This window comes from Ogataea haglerorum (assembly GCF_019207285.1).
Source record: "Ogataea haglerorum isolate 81-453-3 chromosome Unknown 81-453-3_NODE_1_length_915391_cov_96.871712, whole genome shotgun sequence".
NCBI lineage: Eukaryota > Fungi > Ascomycota > Pichiomycetes > Pichiales > Pichiaceae > Ogataea > Ogataea haglerorum.
Genome location: NW_025065151.1, coordinates 322,205 through 348,283, shown reverse-complemented (window position 1 = coordinate 348,283; position 26,079 = coordinate 322,205). Strand labels below are relative to the sequence as shown.

General features: G+C 52.0%; 17 protein-coding genes across 17 annotated transcripts; 7 read left to right on the top strand and 10 right to left on the bottom strand.

Annotated features, from left to right (window-relative positions):
* Positions 1–164: 164 nt before the first annotated feature.
* KL911_000207 (uncharacterized protein) lies at positions 165–4,610 on the top strand (the record flags this gene model as incomplete). Its single annotated transcript, XM_043197098.1, has 1 exon — positions 165–4,610. One exon carries the CDS (start codon positions 165–167, stop codon positions 4,608–4,610), a length of 4,446 nt encoding a protein of 1,481 aa, XP_043056900.1.
* A 42-nt stretch (positions 4,611–4,652) lies between these two features.
* KL911_000206 (uncharacterized protein) lies at positions 4,653–5,280 on the bottom strand (the record flags this gene model as incomplete). The annotated part of the gene is made up of 2 exons (XM_043197087.1): positions 4,653–4,676; positions 4,738–5,280. The coding sequence occupies 2 exons, from the start codon at positions 5,278–5,280 to the stop codon at positions 4,653–4,655; spliced, it is 567 nt and encodes a 188-aa protein (XP_043056899.1).
* Positions 5,281–5,322: 42 nt separating this feature from the next.
* On the bottom strand, positions 5,323–6,837 carry KL911_000205 (uncharacterized protein; the record flags this gene model as incomplete). Its single annotated transcript, XM_043197076.1, has 1 exon — positions 5,323–6,837. One exon carries the CDS (start codon positions 6,835–6,837, stop codon positions 5,323–5,325), a length of 1,515 nt encoding a protein of 504 aa, XP_043056898.1.
* A 37-nt stretch (positions 6,838–6,874) lies between these two features.
* On the top strand, positions 6,875–7,969 carry KL911_000204 (uncharacterized protein; the record flags this gene model as incomplete). Its single annotated transcript, XM_043197065.1, has 1 exon — positions 6,875–7,969. The coding sequence occupies one exon, from the start codon at positions 6,875–6,877 to the stop codon at positions 7,967–7,969; it is 1,095 nt and encodes a 364-aa protein (XP_043056897.1).
* A 336-nt stretch (positions 7,970–8,305) lies between these two features.
* Positions 8,306–9,784, bottom strand: KL911_000203 (uncharacterized protein; the record flags this gene model as incomplete). The annotated part of the gene is made up of 1 exon (XM_043197054.1): positions 8,306–9,784. One exon carries the CDS (start codon positions 9,782–9,784, stop codon positions 8,306–8,308), a length of 1,479 nt encoding a protein of 492 aa, XP_043056896.1.
* A 44-nt stretch (positions 9,785–9,828) lies between these two features.
* KL911_000202 (uncharacterized protein) lies at positions 9,829–10,347 on the top strand (the record flags this gene model as incomplete). The annotated part of the gene is made up of 1 exon (XM_043197043.1): positions 9,829–10,347. One exon carries the CDS (start codon positions 9,829–9,831, stop codon positions 10,345–10,347), a length of 519 nt encoding a protein of 172 aa, XP_043056895.1.
* Positions 10,348–10,368: 21 nt separating this feature from the next.
* KL911_000201 (uncharacterized protein) lies at positions 10,369–11,625 on the bottom strand (the record flags this gene model as incomplete). The annotated part of the gene is made up of 1 exon (XM_043197032.1): positions 10,369–11,625. One exon carries the CDS (start codon positions 11,623–11,625, stop codon positions 10,369–10,371), a length of 1,257 nt encoding a protein of 418 aa, XP_043056894.1.
* A 130-nt stretch (positions 11,626–11,755) lies between these two features.
* On the top strand, positions 11,756–12,481 carry KL911_000200 (uncharacterized protein; the record flags this gene model as incomplete). Its single annotated transcript, XM_043197021.1, has 1 exon — positions 11,756–12,481. One exon carries the CDS (start codon positions 11,756–11,758, stop codon positions 12,479–12,481), a length of 726 nt encoding a protein of 241 aa, XP_043056893.1.
* Positions 12,482–12,582: 101 nt separating this feature from the next.
* Positions 12,583–13,358, top strand: KL911_000199 (uncharacterized protein; the record flags this gene model as incomplete). Its single annotated transcript, XM_043197008.1, has 2 exons — positions 12,583–13,157; positions 13,331–13,358. 2 exons carry the CDS (start codon positions 12,583–12,585, stop codon positions 13,356–13,358), a joined length of 603 nt encoding a protein of 200 aa, XP_043056892.1.
* Positions 13,359–13,395: 37 nt separating this feature from the next.
* Positions 13,396–15,165, bottom strand: KL911_000198 (uncharacterized protein; the record flags this gene model as incomplete). Its single annotated transcript, XM_043196997.1, has 1 exon — positions 13,396–15,165. The coding sequence occupies one exon, from the start codon at positions 15,163–15,165 to the stop codon at positions 13,396–13,398; it is 1,770 nt and encodes a 589-aa protein (XP_043056891.1).
* Positions 15,166–15,254: 89 nt separating this feature from the next.
* Positions 15,255–15,890, bottom strand: KL911_000197 (uncharacterized protein; the record flags this gene model as incomplete). The annotated part of the gene is made up of 1 exon (XM_043196986.1): positions 15,255–15,890. The coding sequence occupies one exon, from the start codon at positions 15,888–15,890 to the stop codon at positions 15,255–15,257; it is 636 nt and encodes a 211-aa protein (XP_043056890.1).
* A 26-nt stretch (positions 15,891–15,916) lies between these two features.
* On the bottom strand, positions 15,917–17,344 carry KL911_000196 (uncharacterized protein; the record flags this gene model as incomplete). The annotated part of the gene is made up of 1 exon (XM_043196975.1): positions 15,917–17,344. One exon carries the CDS (start codon positions 17,342–17,344, stop codon positions 15,917–15,919), a length of 1,428 nt encoding a protein of 475 aa, XP_043056889.1.
* A 364-nt stretch (positions 17,345–17,708) lies between these two features.
* On the bottom strand, positions 17,709–17,963 carry KL911_000195 (uncharacterized protein; the record flags this gene model as incomplete). The annotated part of the gene is made up of 1 exon (XM_043196964.1): positions 17,709–17,963. One exon carries the CDS (start codon positions 17,961–17,963, stop codon positions 17,709–17,711), a length of 255 nt encoding a protein of 84 aa, XP_043056888.1.
* Positions 17,964–18,141: 178 nt separating this feature from the next.
* KL911_000194 (uncharacterized protein) lies at positions 18,142–19,221 on the top strand (the record flags this gene model as incomplete). The annotated part of the gene is made up of 1 exon (XM_043196953.1): positions 18,142–19,221. The coding sequence occupies one exon, from the start codon at positions 18,142–18,144 to the stop codon at positions 19,219–19,221; it is 1,080 nt and encodes a 359-aa protein (XP_043056887.1).
* Position 19,222: 1 nt separating this feature from the next.
* On the bottom strand, positions 19,223–21,253 carry KL911_000193 (uncharacterized protein; the record flags this gene model as incomplete). Its single annotated transcript, XM_043196942.1, has 1 exon — positions 19,223–21,253. One exon carries the CDS (start codon positions 21,251–21,253, stop codon positions 19,223–19,225), a length of 2,031 nt encoding a protein of 676 aa, XP_043056886.1.
* A 177-nt stretch (positions 21,254–21,430) lies between these two features.
* Positions 21,431–23,005, bottom strand: KL911_000192 (uncharacterized protein; the record flags this gene model as incomplete). The annotated part of the gene is made up of 1 exon (XM_043196931.1): positions 21,431–23,005. One exon carries the CDS (start codon positions 23,003–23,005, stop codon positions 21,431–21,433), a length of 1,575 nt encoding a protein of 524 aa, XP_043056885.1.
* Positions 23,006–23,152: 147 nt separating this feature from the next.
* KL911_000191 (uncharacterized protein) lies at positions 23,153–26,077 on the top strand (the record flags this gene model as incomplete). Its single annotated transcript, XM_043196920.1, has 1 exon — positions 23,153–26,077. One exon carries the CDS (start codon positions 23,153–23,155, stop codon positions 26,075–26,077), a length of 2,925 nt encoding a protein of 974 aa, XP_043056884.1.
* Between the last annotated feature and the right edge of the window lie 2 nt (positions 26,078–26,079).

The following is a 26,079-nucleotide window of genomic DNA, read 5'->3' as shown; positions in this document are numbered from 1 at the left end:
AAAAATTGCCAGCCTGAAAAAATTGTACGTTTGCAAAGGTGAGGAACGGCAGGAGATAAATAAAGTACTGCGCTTGTCAGCTAGGAACCCACAAGACCGCATCTCCCGGTTTTGCAGAATCACGCGCCCGTCTTTAATTGTACTGCATTTTCGAGCCAGAAGCCATGAGCGCTAATGACAACGACACGGGGAGAACCAGCCCCACGGTCATCGTGGCTCCCACTACTAGTGGCAGAGATAAAGCCGACCGGTTAGGCAAGAAGTTTGCCGACGCGAAACGGAACAATCGTTCACGGTTTGCACCTTCAAGAAGTGCGGAATCGCCATACAACGTACTCACCTCTCCGACCAAAAATGATCCTGTTAAGCTGAGCAGATTGTATTCGATTATGAACTCCAAACGGAGCACAAGCAACAAAACAAAGCGGCAACGCGAAGAGGCCGCACTACAGCGCTCGGCTGCTGATCTTTCGCATGCACAGATTAGTACGAATCAGACTGCTAGTGTTGCAAACAACGCGTCGGTTACTCAGTCACAGCCAGCCATCGCGACTCCCGTGATCCGCGATGACAATTCAGGAGCGGGCGTCGCTGCCAGCGAACAATTGAGACCGTCGCCCGATAAATCGACGGTATCCGCACCTCAATCGCAGAGCCCGGAGCTCCAGACAGCAGCCAATGGAAGTTCCCAGTCTACCCCGACAAATGGCTCCAGTAAGACCCCGTTGACGCCTGGACATCGCCACTTGCGCATCAGTAAACAAGCGTTTGAGAAGAACGTAGCTCAAATAAACGACTCGATTTCCGCTTTTCAAGCCGTGGTGAGAACTCCAGCGCGTCCCTCGAGCAAAGACCAGCAGTCATTGGCACAAAATACACCGGAGGAGCCTGCATCGCCTGCTCCGCACACTCCAAATCGGCAGGCTGGTTCAAGGGACGCGGCCGGTAACCAGACGGGGTCAGATAAGAAAGTGCTGTTTTCTGGCAACGTCGATAAGTCACCAATTGCATCCTCTCCAATCAAGGAGCCTTACCAGCCGCGGTCTATTCTGAAAGTGAGTCCGCCTAAGGGGGGTATATCAGTACCTGTTGAAAGTGACATAACTCAAGAGTGGCCGGCGGGTTTCTTGGTGCAGAAGGAGCCTAACGACCCAACCTCAATAGAGCTGATCAGAAAATGCTACCAGCTTCTGCAGAGGGAAGACAACACCAGAAGATTTGAAATTCTCGCTACCCTTCACAACACGCTCAAGATCAACAGCGTGGAATTCAATACTCGCCACTTGAACAAGGCTGACGTGTCGAGTATCGCCAAGGTAGCCTGTGCCGAGATTGCAAAGGCGTATGTATCGTCTGATATGGACTTCGATGCAGTGGAGTCCAGGACTACCATATTAGGGGTGAAGCTGATCACCACGGTCATGTCGATGTTTGAGGTGTCGCAGACCGCAGAGATAGTCGAGATGCTGTGCACGTTGGTGTTGAGACAACGCATATCCAAAGCAATGGCTTCTGCATTTGTTCAGTTCTGCAAAGAGCAGTCCTGTATTCTTCCTGGCGGTTCGAGTGAAATGGCTATCAATGCGCTGATCGGCATGCCTTTTTATCCGAGCGGAACCCTTGTTCACGAAAAGATTCTTGCTCTGAAGAAGATAGGCTCGAAGGCTCCTGCAAGCATGCTCAAGACGTGCAACAAGTGGTTTCCGTTTATTTTGGCCAGCATCATGAGTGTTGATCTGGGGTCACATCACAGAGTTCTCCAAGCTGTGGTTGCACTTTTGAACGAGTGGGCCTCGAACTGCAATCCTAAAATACGCGAGGACCTGCTGGCTTTGATGAGCGAGGACGCCGAGACTTTCGTGAACTCGCACGTCGTCGAAGCGAGTCAAAACTTGCTAGAACCTGGGTCGTCTGTTTGCGATCTTTTAGTCAAGACGCTCAATATTACCCTTAGACGGGGTACATATGTTGAAGCAATGAAAATATGGGCCTTGGTCACCTACTCGATTTCCGCGTTCACCTGGAATAAAGGGATCGAAGATTGGCCGCATCTGGAAGCCTGGATCTCGGTGTTCACCGAATGCTTCAATCAGGACGGCCTTGCTCCCAAGATTGCAGCCTTGGAGGCATGGAAAGGCATCATTTTTGCGTACCAGAGCTCCATGGCGTACCGGACATCTCTGTCCCCAAAGACAAAGAGCGAAGAGGAGCTGATCGACGTCAAGTTTCATGTACTTGCTCACCCATTTTTTGGTTTAGCGCTAGAGCTCAATGACACGTTGTTTCTCGAATACCAGAAACTCTTTGTCAGGATTTACCATAGTCTATACAAGTTCCTCACCAGAAACCCGCAGGATGAAGGAGCCGTCTTGAATGGTGCCATTAAATGGATCTGTACGATACTGGGCCAGTTCTTTCTGGCAGAGTCGAGAAGCGTTGAACAGTTGGAATTCGGCATCAATTTCTTGGAACAGATGCTTACATCGAACCCCTCAAAGCCAGATCCAGCGCAGATTAAATTGCAGAAAGACTGTTTTGCTGATGACATTTTGACGCATTCTCTTTCGATACCACCAATTAACACGATCTGGGTGGCTACTTCGCCAGATCAAGTTGTCCCGGTTCTGAAGATATCATGCAAGAGCAGAATCTCTGTCGCCAGGAAACTCAAACTTATCACGCTATTTGTCGGCGGATTGAGAACGGGGCTTTCGCCAAGCTCTGCTGCTTTCACGCGGTCACTAGAGCCAGTCCTCGCGATGTTACTCGATACATTTTCGGTAACGGAGCAAGATTGCGCTGAAATAGGAGATATGAGAGAGCTTGAGAGTATTCTTTGTGACTTCTTCAAGGCCATAGACATCCTTAATAGTTTGCACCTATGGGGAGAAGCTAAGTCTATTTTCGTCGTTGTATCTCAATGGCTACAGAAATTAGACAATGAGGACGCTCAACATGGGTCCAACTTGGTAGCGGGCTATTTGGACAACATTTTCTCGCTGGATGTGAACCAATACGTGCAAGCATGTAACCAGTTACTGAATCACTGCCAAGGGTTTGAGAAATTAGTCACAGATTCGCTAGTCGCGCATGTGTGTTCAGCTTATTTCAACGCTCCACCACCTGTGTGGACGTCTATTTTTAGAGAGTTGGGTGAGAGCCAATACATTGACATCCTGTCTCGGCTTGTCTTGTACGAGGTGGGCCACAATAGCACCATAGACGCTCAGAAGCACGATAAGTTCTGGCAGGCCACGAATCTCAAAGCGGTTTCTGACGAACAGCTCTACGTCTTGTACGACGTCTTGCTATCGTGCCCGGGCACAGAGCTTCTCCGGTACCAAGTGAGCAATTGTCTTCTCAACGAAAAGCCTAACATCTATCCTCCTGTGGTGAATCGCGTGCTAAATCGGCTTATAGATGAAGGTCAATGTCCGAGAGAGGAACTCGAGCTATTTCTCAGAAAAAAAGCTAGCTTAATTCATCACAATGCTGCAGATAGCAACATGCTGCTAGGAGAGATGTTCAGATTGGTCTCTCAACTGCAAAGTGTGATAGAAGGGGCTTTAGAAGCCAAAAGCTCGTCGCAATCCCCAAACGCAAAAAGTGAAGCAGAAAAAACTCACATCAACGCTACGAAGGAAACACGTACACTTTCTGTCCCGCAGCAACTTGAATCACAACCTAATAGACCACAGAAGACTGCGGCGCAAAGAACAGAACCGCAACAGCCCGAGCAAGAGGAATTCCAGACACATGAGCTACAAGACTCCTCGGCTGCGAGAACAAGCGCAGAACTCACTACGTTTGTCATATGTTCGGAAGATGAGGCAGATGAAGAGCCTAACGTTAAGGCAGGCACGACCTCCGAGCAACCAGCTGCTACATCCTCACCTCAGAAACCAGCCCACGAACCCGTCTCCCAGCGTCTCGTTTCTCTAAGTTCTCAGGTGAGTTCTCCTACCGTTGGATTATCTCCGACTGAAGATACTATACCGCCGAACTCAACACCGCAGAAAGCTCCAGAAACGAGCAAGAGAGCCCAAAGGCAACCTACGGCGCAATCTGATACTGTTTCTTCTGTACCAACGGCGGAGCCTCCGTCGGCTCAAGATGGTGGATTCAGCCATCACCAGCAAGCAGGCGTCCCGCCGGCCCAGACGTCCCACCCAGCAGTCGGGCATTCCACACCAAGAGAACAATCACCCGCAGGCCAGTCCGGCGTACCACCTATTAGAGAACGTGCTGAGAGAAGTTTCCTTGGACAGGACACAAGCCAGTTCTTGCCGGCATATCCACCAATGCCCTACTACGGCTATCCTTACTACCCCATGATGCCACCTGCTACAGGGATTTCCGAAAACCTTCCACCTATGCCCCACATGCCGATGTATTATCCTATGCCTTATCCATGGTCCGCGCCGTTGCCTGGTCCAGAGAAAGCTCTAGATACGAAAGACCCCGAGAACTGGGTCAAGTTGGAGGAGCTGGTGACAAAGCTTGTGCGCGAGAATCCTGACGGAGTCGATGGATTGGAGGAGACGAAAAAACGCAAACTTGAGGATGACCTATTTACACTACTAACGTGTTTGAAGAAGAGACGCCAATGAAGGAGAAACGCACGTGCGCGGCCAGTAACTCGACGCCAATTTTCACCGAGTCCACAAACTCGATGTCTGGGAAATCCTGCTTGAATTTGCGGTCGAGACTGCTGAGGCCGGCGCAGCCCAACAGGACGATTTTTGCGTTTTGGGCAATCAGCACCCCAATCTTTTTCTTGATCTTAGCATAATTCTCCGGATCCGTCAGCCTGAGCACGTCTACATCGGCGGCCAGCGTTGGGGTCATGAACTTGGGTAAGTTTCTGGAATCGAAAAAATCCAGCAGCGAGTTGTCAAGTATTTGCTCCCAGCTTTTATTTGACGTTAAGATGCCGACTTTTGTCGCTTCCGTAGCGTAATTCAGCGAGTAGAGCAGCGAAGCTTGAAAGATGCCCATCACCGGCACGCTGACAAGCTCTCTTAGGTCACCGACTAACGGGTGGTCCGAGTAGCAGCAAACGAGGTATCCGTCGTATTCGAGATACGCAGGGTCTGATTTCAGCTTTCCGAGACAGGCTTTAGCAGACACTTTCCCGTCATGGGAGTTGTTGATGGAGGAAGGGGCAGAGGGGGGCCCGGTGAAAAAGTCAAACTGGAACTCTGGAATTGGCCGCACTACGGTTTTCAAGTTGTCTGTGATCGACTGCGACGAATTGGGGTTGATGATCAAAAGCTTCATGAGAAATAATTTCAGAATAATCTTATGTACATTTTCTGCGCTCTATATATTTATCAGTGCTGATATTTTGCGGTGCATCTCGCGGGAGACGTAGTGTTTGCGGGTTTTGTATTCATCGAAGTAGCGTCGGAGCAGCTCCACGCGTCCCGTTTTTATGAGCATATCGAACATCAGATGGTACGTTTTGGCAGTTGGCTGTATGTCGAAACTGTTGAGAAGCGACGTGAGAAGGTCTACGTTGAGCATCTCGCTGGCACTGCAGATCTTCAGCATGTAGTAGAGAGACTCTTCGTTGAGCTCGCACCGCCTTTTGCGAACCATGGAATTTACCAGCTGCAGCGCGAGCCGGAAGTTGTTGCTCGACTCGCTGATAGTTTTCAGCATGATGTTCAACGGTAGTACGCTGAACGGCTTGGACGATATGACCTTGCGCATCCTGTATTTGTGCGATTTGCGACTCGGCTTGCCCACGCTCGACATGTACTGAACATAATCGTCCTTGAGGTCCTCAAATTCGATCTGAGGGTCGCTTTTCTGCTTCATCATGCGGTACAGCTGGTGGTCCGGATGCAGTGCTGGCGAGTATCGGTCGCGGTGCTCTTTCAGATGGTATCCGTGCATTTGCTCGATGAGAATGATGGCCTGGTGTAGATTCAGGCGATTGCCAACGGTCTGGGCCAAGTCGTGTGTTAGCGTAGGGAAGTCTGCGACCTGGCACTCGCTTTCCAAAAATCCCAAGTTGAAAAAAATACCACTCTCGATGACGCGCTCTCCGCCGAGTTTTGAAACGTATCCTTTGAACCTGAGCAGCTCCATCCGGTGTCGGAACTGTGTGGCGCTATTTTTGTCGGTCAGCATGAGTCTTTTGGCCTGGTAGTCGACTGTTTTGGCAAACGTAGCAAAATCGAGCCTTTCGATGCTCAGCCGCGCAAGACGCCCTGCAAGCTCATCAGAGAGGTTCATGAGCGGCCGGTCGAACAGGAAAACAAACCCAACCACAAACTTCGACACCAGCTCGACCTGGCCGTCGTCCAGCGAGCTCTTCACCAGAAGCTCCAAGAGCTGCTGGTTGAGTATCTGGGGATACCGTTTGGTGTAGAGCAGGTCTACCAGTTGATACGCTTTCTCATATTGCTTGCTGACAATCAGATGGTAGGCAAGCAGCTCGCACGGGAACCTGTCCACGACAAGCGTGCTTCTTTCAATAGCACCCAAAGCAAGGTCGTACTCTCCTTTAAGCGTATACGACTGAATGAGCATGCTTGTGAGCTCTTTCGACTGACCGCCGTCCAGCAAACAGCTCTGCACCTCTTTGTCGCCGAAAAAAGGCAGCCACAGGCCAAAAAGCGCGTTGACAAGCGGCTGAGAGAGCACAGACTCGCCGCTCCTGAGGTTTCGCAGAAGCACCAGCAGCGTCTTCCGTTTAAGGTCTTTGGCGAGAGTCGGGTTCTGCAAACTCGCAATCAGGGACTCCGCGTACGGCTGACTGGGGTACGGTAGGTTGGAAACAGTTCTTCGCCAAGCGGCAGGCACCGCTTTGCGAAGGACGGGGAGCATGGAAATATGGTGCGAAAAATATTTTCTTTTTTCCACCATGATTCCTGTCTTTCGCCAATCAGCAAGACCGTTGGTGAGCGTTCACGCCAGAACCCTTGTTGGACGGCACGCTGCGCTGGCTGCCATGGGCGTGCGTTTCAACAGCACAGAGACCGCGGAACCGAAATTCGACACCACGCTAGGTTTCGACGCAGAGACGGCGACGAGCGTGTCGAACGTCCTCACCTCTGACCAGTGGGGGTACATGAAGAGTGTCGGGCTCAGCGACGGCTGGTGGCCCTCCGACCTCATACAGACCGCCCTCGAGGCCGTGCACGTGACCACAGGCATGCCCTGGTGGGCCACCATCGCCGCTACAACGCTGGGCATTCGGTTCGCGTTGCTACCGCTTTTCATGGCCTCGTCGGACGCCATGGCGCGCTCGCAGGCCGCCGCGCCCGAGACGAAGGTTCTGCGAAAAGAGCTGAACACCGCGATGGCCAGAGGAGACCGCATGACGCAGCAGCTGAAAATGCAGGAGATTAAAAAGCTGAACAAGAAGTACGGCGTCAAGTACTCGAGAATGTTTCTTTCGCCGGGAATCCAGCTGACGTACGGCATTGGGTCGTTCTTCGGTATAAGGGAAATGGCCAATCTGCCCGTGCAAGGCTTTGAAAACCAGGGTCTGTACTGGTTCAACGACCTGACAGCTCCGGACCCGTACATCGGATTGCAGCTGATTTCTGCCTGTCTGTACGCTGTCTCGTTCAGATTCGGAGGCGAGACGGCCATCAGCCAGTTCAGCTCGAAAACCCAGAAGGCGTTCATGGCGCTGCCGTTCCTGTCCATTGTGTTCACCTGGAACATGTCTGCGGCTGTGCTGGTGTACTTTACGGCGAACGGTCTGTTTTCGATCGTACAGGCACGTCTGCTGAGGTCCGCCAAGTTCAGAAAAATGTGCGGCATGTATCCGATGCAGAAGCCAGCCAAGGACAGCAAGGGCCTGATGGAGAACTTCTCCGAGACATGGAAAGAGATGCAAGAGAACACAGAGGTGAGAGAAAAGGCAGACAGGAAGGCCAGAGACGCTGCGCTACGCCAGATGGTGAAGGCCAAGTCTCAGAGAGCTATCATTGAGAAACGTGATAAATAAATAGTATATAGGCTTGTAAATGGACGCATAGACCGTGTCACGAAACGCCCTTTAGAACATCTGAGATCTCGGGCTCGCTCAGACTCGCGAGCTCCTTGCGGATCTCTCTGCCGTTCGCCACACGGATGACCACCACAGGCGACACGTTCGAGCACTCTCGGATCAGTATGGGGATGTCTGGATTGGCGTTTTTGATCGTCCTGTACTGTTTCACAAGAAACGAGCTAGCTGTTAGAGCAGAAGGCCGCAACTTACCGCAGGGGACGACTCGCTTCCCCCGTCTGCGACAGAATAAACCGCAGCTCCTTGACTCCCTTGGATAAAGACATGCCCAACTTAATCTGCTACTCCACTTTTTCGCGGGTATGGCTGCTGACGTAAGCCGCGTTCCCACGGTTGCAGTTTCACCTGCACCGGGTTGGCGAGCGCCAGCGCGGCCACCGGCTGCTGGTCGTTGGCGAGATGCTCTGTGTCCTGTCCGAGCTGGGTGTACAGCTGGAAGTCGAGCACACTGAGCCCGAACTTGCGCGAGATCTTTCCGCGCAGCTTTCCTACCGTTGCGGAGGAGAACAGCGTAGCAGAGAAGCGCAGATCATTGTACACCACGTCGACGCGCGTGGAGGTTGGGAACCGTTCAGCGGGTGCGCTCTTTTCTGGGGAAAGGCCATGCTTGGCACATAGAGCCGCCCACCGCGGCGACGGACAGCTCCACTCCTTGGACCTGACCTTGCTGATGAAGTAGAGCTCGAAGTTGTCGCGGTGTTCGGTGGTGTACACTGTTCCGTCGAGTTTTACGAGGGACGGAATTCTTGCAAACAGCTGGCTTATGGCCGAGTCGTAGTCGATAGAGTTGAGCAAGGGAGTGTTCAATATTCTGAGAGAGGTGAGATTGGGCAGCTGTGCCAGGTTGTCAATTTCTGACCACTCAGAAACGGCTGCGTTGCAGAGATCTAGTTCCTCAACCATCTGGAGGGAGACATCGGTGAGAGGGGGGATGTGCAGGTCGTTGTACGAGAGGTTGAGTCGTTTGGCTGGCGGTGCGTCCGATAGCAACGAAAAGCTATTATCCGACAGATCGAGAGACTCTAGACCACACACCTGTATGCGGTTTAGGCCATTTGAGGCGACGTGAAGATGTTGCAGTCTGGGAAAGCAGGAAAGCAGCTGGGAGGTGTACTCGCAGCTCCCAAGGTCGCAGGCGGAAAGATGCAGTGTACGAACGGACAAGCACGGCTCGCACCTCTCGTATCGCGTCCAGCGGTTTCCGTTTGCCTTCAGAGTGTGCAGGTTCGGGAGCTGGAGCACTATTTGCATCAGATTGTGCCAGTCCAGTAAATTAAAGCCGAGATTGAGCACCTGCAAGTTGTGCAGCGAAGAGTCGATCGGGGACGAAACCGCCACGTTGAGTCGCTCGAGGGTAGCCGTCTCGAGGTTCCGGAAGTCTGCCTGCAGCCGGCTCAGCTTCTCGAACCCGTAGCTCTCGACCTTTTTTGTGCCGATCGTGAGATCGAAATGGTCGACCAGCGAGACAGACTCGCTGGCAAGCGACTCGTCGCTCGCGTACTGGTACGCCATCGCGTCCATGAACGACCGCGTCGGCTGCAGCTTCGACAGCTTCACAAAACTGCCCGACTTTGCTCCGTGCCGCGTGGAGAAATAGCGCGTGCCGTTGAGCGAGCCGTCGTTCTTGCCGCGCTCGGGAACGTCCCACTCGACGCCAATGGCGGTCTCGTTGGGCCAGTTTGGAATTTCGCCGACAAAGCGCACCGTCGCCAAAAACCCATCCACGGCCACACGGTCTCCAGGAACAAGCATGGAAGAATAAAACCTTTGCACACTTTTTTCCATCAAATAATAGCATGAACAAGGTGCGCAAGATCCAGCAGCTGAACGAGCGCGAGCTGGAACTGGGCACGCCCGTCAAGGCGTCGTGGCACTACGAGTACGCCGACACGTCGTACATTTTCATCGGGAACCTGCCCCCGGAGATGAACGAGATGGACCTGCTGATTGTGTTTTCGCAGTACGGAGTGCCTACGCATCTCAAGCTCATGAGAGACAAGAGCACGGGCCAGTCGCGGCGGTTTGCATTTTTGAAGTACGAGCAGTTCGAGTCGACCATTCTCGCCGTCGACAACCTCAACGGGTACTCCTTTGGCGACGAGTACGTGCTTCGTGTCGACCATGTGAGATACAAGCCGTACCAGTACGATAAGGAGTTCGACGCCAACAGGGAGTGGGACGAGGCTCTGGCTAAGGAGATGGAGAAGGACTTTGGGGAGGAGAAGGAGGTGGAAGCTAAGCTGATAGAGAACGAACTGGAGGAAGAGGACCCCATGGCCCAGTATCTCAAAAATAAAAAAGCCAGGACGACATAACGAGTGATGATCTGAACGAATCTACATATATTGTACACTTACACTGTCTGCGTGCGTCACCGTTGGTGCAAGAGGAACAGCAGGAGACGTGGCGGCCGGCAAAGAGAACGTGGAGGTATGGTCTGGCTGCTGCTGCTCGGGAGCCTCTGCGGAGGCCTCGTCGCGCGAGGTGACCACGGGCGGCGAGAAGAACGAGTCGGTGGTTCTGTTGGCGTCGTCGGCGTCGTCGGCGTCGTCGTGCGCATCTGCGTGCTCGGAGTGGTCTGAGTGGTCTGAGTGGTCGGACTGCGCAGTCACAGAGGACGGCCGCGAGGCCTCCAGCGTGCGGGTCTCGGAGTCGCTACTGTTTTCTGGTGCCGGCGACGGCTCCCGGGCCAGCAGCTTGTCTAGCCCGCCGCCCGAGTGGGCCTTGTTGGCGATGCTCTCGTACATCTGTGTTTCCATGGCGATCACAGAGCTGGTTTTCGCGAGGATGCTGGTGAAGGTGGCCTGTGTCTGGTCGTAGGACGACACATAGTAGTCGTGTTTGGCACGGTCGATCTCGTCCAACTGCGACGCCAGCTGCAGCAGATTCGACTTGTATGCAATGATATTTCGCGTCTTTTTGCGGCTCAGCTTGTTGTTGGTAGCTTCCTTCTGTCTAAGTTGCAGCACCTTTTCTCTGATCTCTTTCTTGAATACGGCGTCATTGGCCTTGTACGAACGTTCGAAGTCGGATATAATGTTGAGAATGGGTCTCTCGAAACCATCAGACAGGCTGTGTGCCAGAATCTGCTGGTGGTTTGCTATCTGGTGGTGGAATCCGCTGGCTGTCATCAGTCCCTCGGAAGCGCTTCCTGCTCCCTTGCAACGCGCACAGTCTTCCAACGAGCGCCCGAACTCGCTGGCAGCCGTGCTCAGAGCATTCAGCGCCTCTCTATATGCGGCAGCCGTGCGGACCAGGTCGCGACAGCTCGCGATGGTGGCGTTGACGTCCTTTTTGGTGATAAGCGTCTCCAGATCCAGCGTCGACGGCGTCATGGAAGGCTGCAGAGAGAGCAGAGACTCTGTGCGCGATGACTGCGCACGAAGCTTGCGCTGGACATCGCCCAATGAGAGCCCGGCAATGTCGTATAGCGAGTTCTCCTGGAATGGGTCTTTGGGCCCGCTCTGGAGCGTCGAGGTCTCCAATTGCGGCCGGGCCTCCGGAGACGAGCCGTCGACAAATGAGTAGAACTCCGAAAGATGCGGAGGAGGGGGCTTGCGCACGGGCGACTTGCGAGGGGCCGTGTTGTCCATGGGTAAAATAACAAAGTGGTATAATTGAGCAAGACTTTTTGAGGAGACGATCGGCGCACATGATTTTTCCAAAGTGAGACGATCTGCGACACAATAGTTTTTCAAAATTTTCCACCACGGCCATCACAGCATGTTCGCTCTTGCAAGAATTGGGCTACAGGCCCCAAAGGCGGGCGTTCGTGGGCTCATACGGGGATTTGCTAGCACTACGTCGGCAGCGCCGGAAAAGAGAAACACAACCAAACCGGAAAACGGAAGAAAAACGTACCTCTTGGATGTGTACAAGCATTTCGATAAGAACAACCAGATCATGCTGTTTGCGCACCACAACAATCTCACAGCACACGATAACCTGAAAATCAAGCTGCAGATCGAGGAAGCTGGCGCACAAATAAGAAAACTCAAGGTCTCGCTCTTCAAGCACTACCTCAGGGCGTCTCATCACAAGGACCCAGCTTCTAAGGCCGCCTACCGACAAGTGAAGAAGCACAAAATAAGACATCCCTTGGAGCCGCTTTTGAAGGGACCCACGGCCGCCATACTGATAAAAGACTTGAATCCAAAGGTGGTGAAGAACGTCGTCAACGCCCTGAAAGCACACAACGAGCGCTTATTCATTGTTGGCGGCCGAATTGGAGGTGATGTCGTTGACATTGCGGACATCAACCAGTTCAAAGAGATGCCAACAATGGACGAGCTGCGGTCTCAACTAGTTGGAATGTTGACCGTTCTTTCCGGGGCGGGCCTGGTCAGAACTTTGGAGAGCGCCGCCAACACTCTGTACTTGACCATGGACACCCATAGACAGGAGCTGGAGAAGAAGGACAGCCCGGAGAAAGACGAGAAACGGGAGTAAATAGCTGTATATAGACGAGTCGGCAAGAGCAAGGCTGTGCAGCTCTAAAAAAACTGGAAGACTAAATTTTTACTTTGGAGAAAGAAATAGTGCTGAAAATCATGTCTGACACTCTATCTAAAAGAAAGCAATATCGCGAGGCCAAGGAGGAAACCCGAAAAGTGCTCAAGCACGCGCGCTTCGAGGACGGCCCGGAGGTCAGTCTCCCGAAAAAACGGTTCTATAGACAACGTGCACACTCTAATCCGTTTTCAGATCACAAGCTGGAGTACCCAAAGAGCCCCGAGTCGATGGACTGGAGCAAGTACTATCCAGGTTTTGTGGATAGCGAGACAGGGAAATTGGATCGGCAGGTTGAGATCGCGGACATTGGCTGCGGCTTCGGCGGTCTTCTAGTTGATCTGGCTCCACATTTCCCCGACAAGCTGATCCTGGGTATGGAGATCAGGGTGCAGGTCACACAGTACGTGGAGGACCGCATCATCGCATTGAGGTTGCAACACAAAGAGGCGAGAAAATATCAAAACATCAGCGTGATCCGCGCGAACGCCATGAAGTTCCTTCCTAATTTCTTCCACAAGGGACAGCTGTCTAAGATGTTTTTCTGTTTCCCGGATCCGCACTTCAAGCAGAGAAAACACAAGGCGCGCATCATCACGACAACACTGCTGAGCGAGTATGCGTATGTGTTGCGCGAGGGAGGAATTGTGTATACCATCACAGACGTCAAGGACCTGCACGATTGGATGGTCAGCCATCTGGACGAGCACCCGCTATTTGAGCGACTTTCTAAAGAATGGGAGGACCAGGACCCCTGTGTGGCTATCATGCGCGAGTCGACCGAGGAAGGAAAGAAAGTGGCACGCAACCACGGTGACAAGTTTGTTGCATGTTATAGACGGGTAGCAGCGTAATCAATGTGAAGTATTTATAAATCTTTCGGACACCGCGTCGGACGCCATGCTTGCTTCGTCGTTGTTGGATCTGTTGAACCGGAAAATAGACGAAACAGCCTCAGAGCCCTTGCGCAGAGAACCGCGCAGAGACCGCGAATCGTCTGTCTTGAACTTGTAGATGGTAGCCAGATCTGGTGGCTCGATATCCTGTGGCAAGATGAACGGCTTGTTGCTTGGCAGTAATGGATTTGTCTCTGGAGCGCCTGGATGTCTTGCAGCCTGTGGAGCGTGGCCTGTGATCATTCCCGACCTGCTGCTCCAGGCCTCCAAGTCGTTTGTGGATCCAAAGCCAGAGAGGTTGCCCGAGTGGGTCGAGTAAACCGACGATCTGTCGTCGAAAATGCTGTCCATCTCCTCGAGACTCAGGCCCTTGGTTTCCGGGAACACGAACCACACCGTCACGACGGAGATGAAGCACGAGGTCGCGTGGATAAGGTAGAGTCGCCATTTGATTTTTTCGAGCAGAATCGGTGCAAGTTCCCCGACAATGAAGTTGCACAGCCAGTTCGTGGCCGTGGCCATGGCGGCTCCCGAGGCACGGGCCTTGGTAGGTAGCACCTCAACGTTCAGCCAGCCGATTGGGCCCCAACTGCAGCCGAAGAACGAGTTGTAGATCATGACGAAAACGACAACCATGGTGGCGCTGTTTGACGCCTCAGATTTGCTAAAGTACGAGACAGCGCACAGGCTGACTCCCATAACCAGTCCTCCCATAATCAGCACCGGCTTGCGGCCCCATGCTTCTGTCAAGTACCACGGCGGAATGCTGCTGAGAACATACAAAATGGCATTGAAACCGGTGAGCAGAATGGCGTCTCTGCCAACCCAGCCGGCGTGCTCAAACACCAGTGGAGCATAGTAAGAAATCACGTTGATACCGTTGAACTGCGCGAACACCTGCGAACTCATGGCCATGAATATCCGTCTGGGGTATTTTCTGAAAACATCGAGATAGCTGAGACTTCCCTCGAGCCGGCCTATCAGGACAGACTCCTTGATGGCCTTGTACTCCTCGCGGGCCCTCTCACTGTGCACATGGCCGCCTGAGAAAAGATCTGCGATGACAACGAGTCCCTCTGCGTCGTGGTCGTGCTCGAGCAGCCATCTAGGACTTTCCACCAACGCAAAGCTGCCGAAAAATAGGATCGAGCCGAAGACGACCTGCAGCATGAGCGGGATGCGGAATGAGAGGTTGTTCTCAATGAAGCTGCACCCGTAGTCGATCCAGATCGAAGACGCGTAGCCCATGATGTTGCCGGTAAACTGTGCCGATCCCAGCAGTCCACGGTTCTCAGGAGCAGAGATCTCTGCTTGGAAGGAGGGTGCCGTGCCTGACAGAAACCCTACGCCGATACCAGAGATGAAACGGCCAATGGCAAGGTGCGACACTGACTTGGAACACGACTGAACCGTGCCTCCGATGCAGAACACCAGCGCACCGAGCCGGGTGGTTTTTCTGCGGCCGAGCTTGTCGGAGATGGGGCCCAGACTCAGCGACGAGATCAGAGCACCAATCTCCAGAATAGCCACCACAGTACCGATCTCCAGTGCGGTTGGGTAGTTGAAATACTCCTTGAAATAGTGGTTTGTCAGAATCGAGCTGAAATAACCCTGATCGTATCCGAAAAGAAAGACACACAAACTCACAAAGCCGGTGGTGAAGTACAGGAGCGGTTTGCCCACCAACACTGCCTGCGGAATATCATCGGCGGTGATTTGCCGTGACATATTTACATAAACTTCTATCTAATTCTTGGTTTACCCCGTATTATTTATTTTTATATGCACCCTTCAGGCAGGCACCCGTACACCGCGCGCTACTTCGCTAGCGAGGTTTGCACGTTGAACGAGACCGCCGGGAGCCGGTTTTCGATGACGTCCGCCTTGACGACAGCGCTGATGCCTAAGCTGGCAAGAATGCCGCGGATAAGTCCGCAGGGCAGCTGCAAGTACGGCTGGATTTTGCGGATGGTGTCTGCGTCGCCCTGTGCGCTGGAGACGTTGATCAGCGGCCGAAAGTTGTTGTCCACGAGCACAAACGTGCCGATGTGGTTTGTGCGTAGGTTGTCCATCTGCTTGAGGTAAAACATTCGCCACACGTCGCGGCATATAAATTTCATCACCTCCAGCACCTCCAGCAGCTGGATGTTCACTCCTTCCTGGACCGATTTCTTGTAAATGATGCAGTCTGTGATCTTGTAGCCAATTTCGTAGCCGTATCTCTCCACGCGGTAGAGATTATTGAGCCCCAGGAATTTAGGGTTTGAAGCAAAGTCCACGGTCCCTGGTTTGTCTTGTTCTAGCTTGAGCCCAGCAACGTCGCCCGCAAGCGTTCCCGGCACGCTGTCGCTGGCCAGCAGTTCTTCCACGCGCACGGACAGTGCCACACACTCATTAACCAGGTACTCCAGCGCCATGGCGCTGACCTCCTTGGAGAAGAACTCTTCTGGCATGGAAAATAAAATATACAATTTTATTTTTATTTTTCTAGTACATGATGCTCGATAACGGTTTGGGGGTCCGAATGCAGTCGCTGCCACGTGGAGACCAGTCCGTTCGTCGCGTCCACCTCGAACACACGCATTCGCCGTTCTGTGCCCCCGTAGCCGCCATAACCGCCCTCGCCGACGGCACCTCCGTAGCACAGCCACAGATCGGAATGCAGACAGAAGTCGTTGCAATGGTCGTGGCCCACAGATGCCACGGAAACTCCAATCTCTTTGAAAGTCTGCGCCATTCCAGAGTTGACATGCGGGGCCATGACGCCCTCTTTGTAGTTGCCGAACGCTATCGCGTCCGTATTTCTGTACTCCGGCAGAGGAATGTGGAAGAAAGCCATGCTCACGGTTGCAGGGACCCAGGAGCTTTTGATCCACTGAATTTGGTCCTCCTTCAGATAGTCGTACCCGAGCACCTTTGTGAGCTTTTTGTGCGAGTCTAGAAAATAGAGAGCGAGCTTGTTCTGCACCTGGAGCACGTAGTTGCCGACCCCAGACACATTCGCAGGCCCAGCTGATGAGAGTGAGTACGGCAAACCCTCGACGATCTCCATGATCTCGTCGCGCAGGAGCGAGCCTTCATCGTCGTGGTTACCAAACACCATTGCGTACGGGGTTTTGTGACGCTCAAAAATATCGCACACCTTGAGGATGGTCGTTTCTGTGTCGGGCGAGCCAGGGCCGTATATCTGGTCGCCTGTCATGACGACGAGATCCGGCTTCTCGAGATCAAGTACAGTCTCGACGAAACGCGTCGTTTTTGGGTCTGCCTGACATTTCTCGCCCGGAGCAAGCTTTGGCCACGGATCGCGGCACACGCCGTCGAGCGTGGAAAAATGCAGGTCTGCCACCTGCAATATCTTGAACTTGTTGTTCTTGAAGGAGAGTTGCGGCCGGGCCGGCGTCTTCGCTGGCCGTCTGTAGCTGATGTAAACATGGTGATCTGTGTCTGTGTGTAGCGGCTCTGTGAGCACTGTCCATCCGGGTCGTGGATCTGACGGCTGGAAAAGCACCGTTGCGTCAATGATTGCATTTTTGGACGGGCCATACTTCACCCAGACGCCGTGGCCCCTAGGCTTCCATAGGTCGCCGGGCTTGTACTCTGGTTTTCCCACAGAAACGTCCACAACGGCAGTGTCGTCGCTATCTCCCAGCTTCTTTTGCAAATACGTTCTTTTGAAAAGAGCCTTCCCCAGCCCTAAGTCTTTGTCCACCCTGACGTTCTCGGACTCTGTGCAAAAGGGTCGGTAACAAGTATAGAACTCCAGGTCCAGCACCAGGGGAGAGTCGGCGTAGACTTGGCTTGGACGGGTAAAGAAATATACAAGCACCACGGTCAACACCACCAATAGGTATACGCTGCTCCTGAGAGCCTGTTTTGTGAGACCCAGCTGTCTAGGCACAAACATAAGGAGAAAAAAACATTTTTGTATTTAACACGGCGAAGCGTGTAGTGGTATTTTATAGAAGGGCTTAGTGAGGCTTCAGAATTGGTTCAGAGAAGGGGGCAACTCCATCTTGGAACCGAGAATCTAGTCAAACTTGGTCATTTAGAGGAACTAAAAGTCGTAACAAGGTTTCCGTAGGTGAACCTACGGAAGGATCATTACAGTATTCTTCTAGGCTGGGGCTGTTGACCCCCGTATGGAGTAGGTGGCAGAAAAACTGCTGGCCGAACACTCCCCCACGCAACCGGCCCTTGCTGAACTGCGAATCTCTGTCTCGTATATATCGTTGTACTTCCTGAAGTGGCGCAAGAGCTTTCGAGCGCGCTCATTGCTTCTTCTCGTCCTGCTCCAATATCTCCTTCTGTTTCTTCTTCAGATTGATCGCTTCCTGAACCAAATCCCCGTTGTTCTCCGAGCCCTTTGGTCGCTTGTCGGTGCGCAACAGACCCCCATGTGCCAATTCTTCCTTGCCAGGCAAACAGTGCACCACACGGCTGTGCGGATGTCTCAGCTGCCCGACGTCCACTGTCTTGTCGCCAATTTTAAATCCCTTGATCTCCTCGCCTTCCAAAGGATCCATAATAATTATTATTCACCTTATTTTTTCCCCCATGAATTATATCCTGCTGGGAGTACTGCTCTCTGTTTCGGGCAACATACTCATTTCCATCTCCCTGAACATCCAAAAACAGGCCCATCTTCATCTGGGCTCCCAGCATTACTCCCGCAACCTGAAATGGCAGCTCGGCTTCGTGCTCATGTCTCTAGGGGAGATGGGTAACTTTGTCAGCTACGGTTTGACACCCGTCAGCATTGTGGCGCCTCTCGGCGTAGTGACCATCATTTCGAATTCCACTTTCATTGCGCCTTTCATATTTCACGAAAAGATACGGCGCAGAGATCTCTACGGCACGTTCGCGAGCGCGGCTGGCGTCGTATTTATGGTCCTGTCCTCGGTAGCCGATTCCCCGGCACGGCCTATTCAAGACCCCTTTTCGTACATAGACTCCATGGTTCTGTCGCCGCCAACACTCATTTACCTCGCAAGCACGCTCTTCGCGATCGTCGTCCTCATTCTCCGGCTCCGTTCCCTAGAAAGGTCTATGGCATACATCCTGCTGCATCTCTCGCTGGTGGCGCTTTTCGGCACCTACACCGCCATCTCTACAAAACTGCTGTCCTCAGTAGTCGCGTTTGTGCCATTCAGCGAAATATTCGTCAATTGGCGGCCCTACGTGTTGTTTCTCGTCATAATCGGCACGTCCGGGTTCCAGGTCCACTATCTAAATTCCTGTCTCAAGATCGCCAATGCCACAACAGTGGTGCCCATCCACTTTGTGTTCTTCACCACGGCAGTTCTGCTGTGCTCCATTGTTGTTTTCAACGACTTTGCAGGCAAGTCCGCTGCACAGTGCCTAGTTTTCCTGGCCGGGGCTTTGCTTACGTTTTTGGGCGTGTTCCTAATCTGTGGAGCCAAATCCAGCGACAATGAGCACGGTCTGGCGTGGTCAGAGGTGCCAGCATACACTTCTGCACACCAACCCGCGCCGGAAACGGCTTCAGTGGTCTCCTTTGACGAGGAGTTGCCCCCAAGACCACAGGGACTCATCCAGACATCCAAATCAACACCAGAGCTCAATAACTTTATAGACAACGAGCCCTTCTACAACGCTACCAACAGAAGAAACAGCCTGTTAGATATATATAGACCCTCTAGAGACACAAGAGAATGCAGCTTGAAGGACCTTGGCCACGGCTATTTCGTCCTGGGCGGAGGAAGCGCACTCATGAATGCTATTCTGAAAGACCAATCGCACACTGCAGAACCCGCAGCCTGATCTAGCGCTTTGTCGACAATAACGGCGTGATAAACGGGTGTTTAAGAAGCCTGGCTGCATTGCACCGTTTTTTGTAATCGGTCTCAAAGGTCATTGTGAGGAAGTCGCGACAGTCATCAGTGACGCCGTCGGGAATGTCGGGCAGCGTCAACGTGCCAATGCGGAAAAGAGCCTGCATCTGCGAAAAGCCCGGGTATGGATGCTTGCCGGTCAGCATCTCGACGATCAGACACCCTAAAGACCAGATATCGGCTTTGTCTGTGTATGCAATCTGTTTCACCACCTCAGGGGCCATCCAGTACACGGATCCTTGCAAAGACGCGCGTTTTTGCTGCTTGGTGGTGCCGATATCCTCTTGCTCCGTATCATTGATATCTATTTTTTTCGAAATACCGAAATCGCTGATTTTCACCGTACCATCAATGTCTATCAAAATATTGGCACCCTTGATATCTCTGTGAATAATGTCCTCGCCGTGTAAATATTTCAGGCCTATGAGCACCTGTGTGATGAAATTTCGCACCAAGGGTTCTTCGAAAGGCCCGTATGTCGACAGCATCGAGCTCACCGATCCTCCGGGAATGTACTCCAAAAAGATGTAGATATTGTCAGAATCGGCAGACGATCCCAGGTAGCGCACAATGTTCTCGTGGTTCATGACCCTGAGCAGCGAAAGTTCCTGTTTCAGAGCGTTCACCATCGTCTGCTTGGTATCCTCAGAAGAGCGGGGAAGGCTAACTTGCTTCACAGCCATTAGTTCTCCAGTCAGTCCATTGAGTCCCAAGTACACAGTACCAAAAGATCCCTGGCCAATTTTGGTTCCCTTGTGCCAAACAGATGGACCTCCGTTGTCTTGCCCTGAAAAGCTGAGTTGTTCAGACGACTCAAACGACTCGTCGTCGTCGTCGTCGTCAAAAAGCTTGATCACCGTCGAGTCTCTGTTTTCCCGTTTGGAGAACGCAACAGACATGCGCGCCCGTTGCATTGAATCCAAGCTGCCGTTCTTATCCAGGGACACATTACGCATCGAAGCACGAATGGTGCCATCGTCTTCTAAATCCGGCGGTTGGTCGGCACGGAGTGTGTCCAGAGCAGCGGAGTGGTTCAAAATAACATCTCCAACAGTGTGCTTGACAGGAACTGCAACACCATAGCTGAAGACAGAGCTAGCAGTAAACTGCGGCCTTCCAGAGTAGATCGACTCGCGCGTGGACTGCTGCGTGCTCATCTTGGAACTGTACATTGAAAACCGCACACTATTCCGCATCACCTCCCGCAACTCCGTAGCCCCTGTGTCAGGGAAGTACTCGCCAAGGTTGGTGGAAATTAGCTGCGAAGGCGGTCTCTGCCCAAGGAAGTTCTTCAGAGTCTGTTTATCAGAACCAGCAGTGGTCGAAATGGACTTCGAGGTTGCCAAAGCTGCTTCCGACGGTGCCTCGCTCGAATGACATAGAATTATGCGTTTTTTCTCTGGACGGTCTGGAGAATGGCATAGTGCCGTGAACTCGGCATCAAACATCATGTGTAGATTATCGTCCTCGTCGACGTAATACGCTTTCCACTCTTCGACGTGGGTGGTGGGAATGCCCATTTTTCTGACAGCTTTTTTTTTTATCGAGGTCGAACTAAAACACCCTGTAACGTTAACCTCATTTCTGTGGCCGTCCGGTCCGATTATTGTGACGCAATTCCTGTACTCGTTTTCAACCTTGAATGTGTCGGAAGACCGTCGCGATTTGTCGTTGTACGTGACTGCCTTATCAACGCTGCTCAAGGTGGCAGAAGCATTCGAAACAACCTCTGCCAGATCGCTCACATTCACCCGTGACTTGAGTCTCTCAGCATTTAGGAGATGGATCAGAACCTGCAGTCGCAGCCTGTCTCCAACCTTGGTGATCCCGATTTCTTTCAAAGCATGTCTATCGAGTTGGGGAAGCAGATCAATCTTGATGTCATTCGCAACAAATAGATCGATGTAGTCCTCGCACTCCACGGTCTTCAGATATTGCAAGAGCTCATATCGGTCACTCATTGTTAGCTCACGAACTTTCTCAACACGTACCTCTCACTCATAGAGCCGAGCCGCATTTGGACATCCATGTGATACGGTCTAAATTTAGATCCAGGTATCAAAAAAACTGGGTCCAGACCACGGTGCTGACGTAATATTTCCAGTACTCGGTAGCCCTGAGAGGATGTCGCGGGCTCCTTAATTATAGAGTTTCCGCACAACTTTGGTCATTGCAAGCGATTTGTTGAATGGGAGGTCCCCACATGATACAATCACGTGTTTGTTCTGCTGTCGCATCTCCATAAACTGCTCAATGATGCGCTTTGCCGTCTCGGCCCGTCCTTGGTATATCTTGAGGAGAGATCTGACGTGCTCATCATACGTTATCGTAATAAGGCCGATGGCATTTTTCAAAAACCCATTGAGTTTGTGTAGCTTCATCAACTTGTCCACTTTGGTGTCCTTGTCCAATTTATTGAACGCTCTCTGAATTTTTGACAATTTATGTTCCGCGACATCAAGCACAGTGCTGATTTCCTCCACCGCTGGGCCCAGCTCGTATTCAAACCGCGACATCAATTGATTGGCACTATTATTCTGGTTCTGGAGCTTTTCCAAGTAGAGCTGATAGCTGGAGGAAATGAAATTCTCCTTGAAGAAGAGCGATCTTGGCGTGAGCTGTGTTTCTTTCCTGTTGTAACTGCTGGGAAGGTCCTGGGAGAATCGCAAAAAAGAAAGCGCTATATTGTGCTTAGACTCTATTGATAGTTTTTGGAGCTTTAAGCACTTGTCCAGTGACCGGACAGTGGTGTCAAACAATTTGTGGATAGCCCTGAACTCGTGCTGAAAGTATGCAAGCTGCTGGCATTCGAATGGCTCCTTGGCAATTTCCTTCCACTTCTGCTTGTGTTTTTGCTTCCAGCTCTCGGGGACGCTTAGTATCAGTGTTGGGGATGTCAACGGCGAGGGCAGACCGCTCTCAATCTCAACAAGTCTGCTGAGCTTAGGGCATTCCTCCAATAGCCCCAGTTTGGTTATTATGTCTCGCAGCTCACTAATTCGGTTTGCTGGCACCTTCAGCAGCTTCTCAACTTTGATTCCGTTGAGACTGGCAAACCAGTCATCAAATCGCGGGTCTTTTTTCACCGAGTCTAGGATCTCTAACCTCCGTCCCTGCAATGCGAAAAAAGACGGGTATACCTGGGAGAGCCTGGCGAAGTAGTCGTTCAAAGTGCGCACAAGAGCATTCCCGCTTGCGAGATTTTTCAAAAATAGCTCGCTCAGACTGATCATCAGACTGAGGTTGCCAAATAGCACGACGATCTCTGTTGACTTGATGGGGATGCCCCGCTCGTTTACGTAGCCAGCGAACGACGCGGCCACGGCATTTAGCAGATCCAAGTCCTGCAAATACAGCTGCTCTGTTCTTGTCACTAGTTGGCTGTTTGTGTCGCTAAACTCGGACATCTCTGGCGTCGGAAAGTCTTGCAGCAGTTTAGGGGGTATTGGGGGCATTGGGGGCAGCGACTTGTCTCTTGAAGGGATGCTGACTTCCTGCAAATCTCTCGCTTTCTGCCTAAGGCGGCTGGGCTCTTCGGTGCGCTTTTGCATGTCTTTAATCTCCTCGCCCTGGTTGCCCCTTGACAGGAACCACAGGCTTTGGGAGTAGGGGTTGATGAAACTCCAGCTGCGCTTGGGCTCGACGTTCTCCTTATTTTCCACGTCCGAGTAGACAGACGACGACGTCAAAACGGATACAAAACTCACAGTCATAGCAAAGAAACAAGAAAATCACAGAAACATCTTTTCTGCGTCTGCTCCCTTGCTTTGTTCGCATGCGCTTCCCTGCCCACTTCCTCAAATACGTTTCAACACAGCCACAGGTGGCTAAAGATATTTACATTTATTTTATCTTGATTTATGTCTCTTACAAACTGGAGACAGTTCCCATTCTTCGAATGTGTCCCGATCCAGGACCCGCACTACGGCACGGCGAACGCGCTCTACTCCGCTTCGGACGTCAGCGCCATTGCCGCGACGCCCGACCTGCTTGTTCTCGCTTCGTCGCAGGCTTCCATTAAGCTGGTCAACAGAGAGTACGAGCCGGTATTCGAGTTCCAGGCGTACGACCTCGGCTGGGATATAACACGGCTGGTATTTGTGCCGTTTGGAGGTGCCGGACACTCAGGATTTTTGTGCTCAATCGCCGAAAAACAGGGATTTCCAGTGACGCTCAAGCTGTGGGACCTGCCCAAGCTGGAGAAACACAAAAAGATAGACTACAACAGCGACTACCACTCGCTCTGTCAAGTAACAAACGGGACGAACGACTTTCCGCTGACCTGTTTCGACGCCACGGCGGACTTCACCGTGCTTGTGTTTGGGTTTGCCAACGGGACGGTTATCGTCGTCAGAGGCGACCTGCTCCACGACAGGGGCTCTCGACAGCGAGTCGTGTACGAGTCGCGGGACCCGATTACCAGCGTACACTTCCGCGACGAAGGTGTGCTCTACGTGTCGAACGTGTCGAAAATACTGACGATTCCAACCACGGGCAGAAACCAGGGCCGGCCAGACCGCATTCTGGACGAGTCTCAGGGGGTAGACATCAACTGCAGCGCCATGCTTGAGGACCGAAAACGCAACTTGGTGGTTGCCCGCGACCGGAGTCTTCAATTCTACAACCTGCGCGGAAAGACACACAATCTCCTGCTCGACATACCGAAAAGACGCATTTTTGCCTACAAAGACAGATACGTGGTGATTGAGTCCAGTGTGAGCTCGAACCTGACCGCCGCTTCATCAGTTGTCACAAATAAGCTTGTTATCGTGGATGTGATCAACAAGTTCATTGCGCTGAACCAGACGATCTCCAGTTCTGTGGTTGATATTCTGACTTTGTGGGACGATCTCTACGTGTTCACGTCTGGCGGATTGCTCTTCCAACTGAAAGAGAAGGACCTCACCGAGAAATTGAACATTCTCGTACAGCACGAGCTTTTCAATTTAGCCATCTCTCTCGCAGAAAACGAGAACTGCAGCACACAGAAGCTGCTCGAAATCCACAAACAGTATGGCAATCACCTTTACGAGAAGGGATACTTCGAACAGGCAATCAAGCAGTACATGGACAGCGTCGATCTAGGAAAAACCAGTGAGGTGATACAGAAGTACAAGGAAAGCTCGAAAATTCCGTATCTGGTTGAGTATCTCGAGAAGCTGATACAGCTGGGGAAGTCAACGGTTGACCATACGACGCTTTTGCTCTGCTGCTATTGCAAACTCAAGAGGCCAGAGGCGGTGCTTAGCTACGTTGAAAACGTGTCCATGAACGAGGACTATGAGATCACAGAACCCTCCAAACAGTTCGACATGCCAACCGTCATCAGCACATGCAGAGAAAGCGGGTACTACGTCCTGGCCGCTAACATCGCCAAGAAGTTCAATGATCCGTCCACCGTGGTCGACATACAGCTGCACGACATGAAGAATCCAAGCTTGACGATGAAATACATCCGCACCTTGCCTGTTGACGATCTTCTCCGCGTGCTGATTGATAAAGTGAAGTGGTTTTTGGACAGTCTTCCCAACGAGTGCAATTTGCTTCTGATTGACGTTTTCACGGGAAAATACAGCCCAGAGCCCGAGTTCGACCTGGCGGACCTCGCAACGGTTCCAAAATCAAACACCAACCATCCTATCCTGACCTCATACAAGCAGTTCGTGGCGTTCATGAACTTGGCGGACAGCGAGGAGCCGCAAGCGGCGCAGCCAACGTATCTTCCTCCACGGCCGCGAATCATCTTCCAATCGTTTGTGGACCACCCAAACGAATTTGTCGTCTTTCTGGAAGCCTGCATCGAGAGCTACGACAAGTTCGGCGGTGACGAAAAGGACAAAAAGGATATCATGGTGACGCTATACGAGATGTACCTCACCATGTCTAAGAATGGCGACGAGGAGACCAAATCCAAATGGCAATCAAAGGCCAAGACCCTGCTGGAGAACATCCAGAAAAGCAAATGGAACCTTGAGGACCAGACAAATCTGTTACTGCTGTCCAATCTGGGAGACTACACCGAGGCAGAGATTGCTATCAGAGAGGCCACCGACGACTCGGCTCAAGGATTTGAACTCGACATGTTCAGGTCAACTATCCTGACAGGAAATTATCAAAAATCGTTGGAAGTCATTGAGAAGTACGGCGAGAAAGAGCCTGATCTATACAAGCTGGCACTATCTGTATACACATCGTCTGAGGAGATATTCAACCGTGTTGGAGAAGAGAAAGTGGCCGAATTGATATGGAAGATCGACTCGCTTAAATCTATGACTCCGCTGGAGGTGGTGAAACTCCTCAGTATGACCTCCTTTGTCAAGCTCGGGCTTATTAAAAATTATCTAATCGAGCAGATCCGCCGACAAAAACGTGACATGGAGAATAACGAGAAGCTGATCGACTCGTATCAAAAGGAGGCGTCTGCGGTCGCAGAAGAACTCTCAAAACAGAACACAGAGCCACAGGTCATCAACCGGTCGAAATGTTCTTCGTGCAACCGGCCGTTGTCGTTCCCATTAGTGCATTTTCGATGCTCGCATTCCTTTCACGAAAGCTGTCTGACAAACGAGTTCTCCCAATCTTCATCCAGCGACCAAACCTGTCCGAAATGCTCTGGAGAGCTGGACACAATGACCATTCTCACCAAACAGCACGAGGAGCTCGGAAAACGCAACGATCTCTTCAAAGCCAGCTTGATGGATAGCACTGACAGGTTCAAGGTGATGATGGGATTTTTCGGCCGCGGTGCGATGCAGGAAACCAGAACGATATGGCATGATAAATAGAT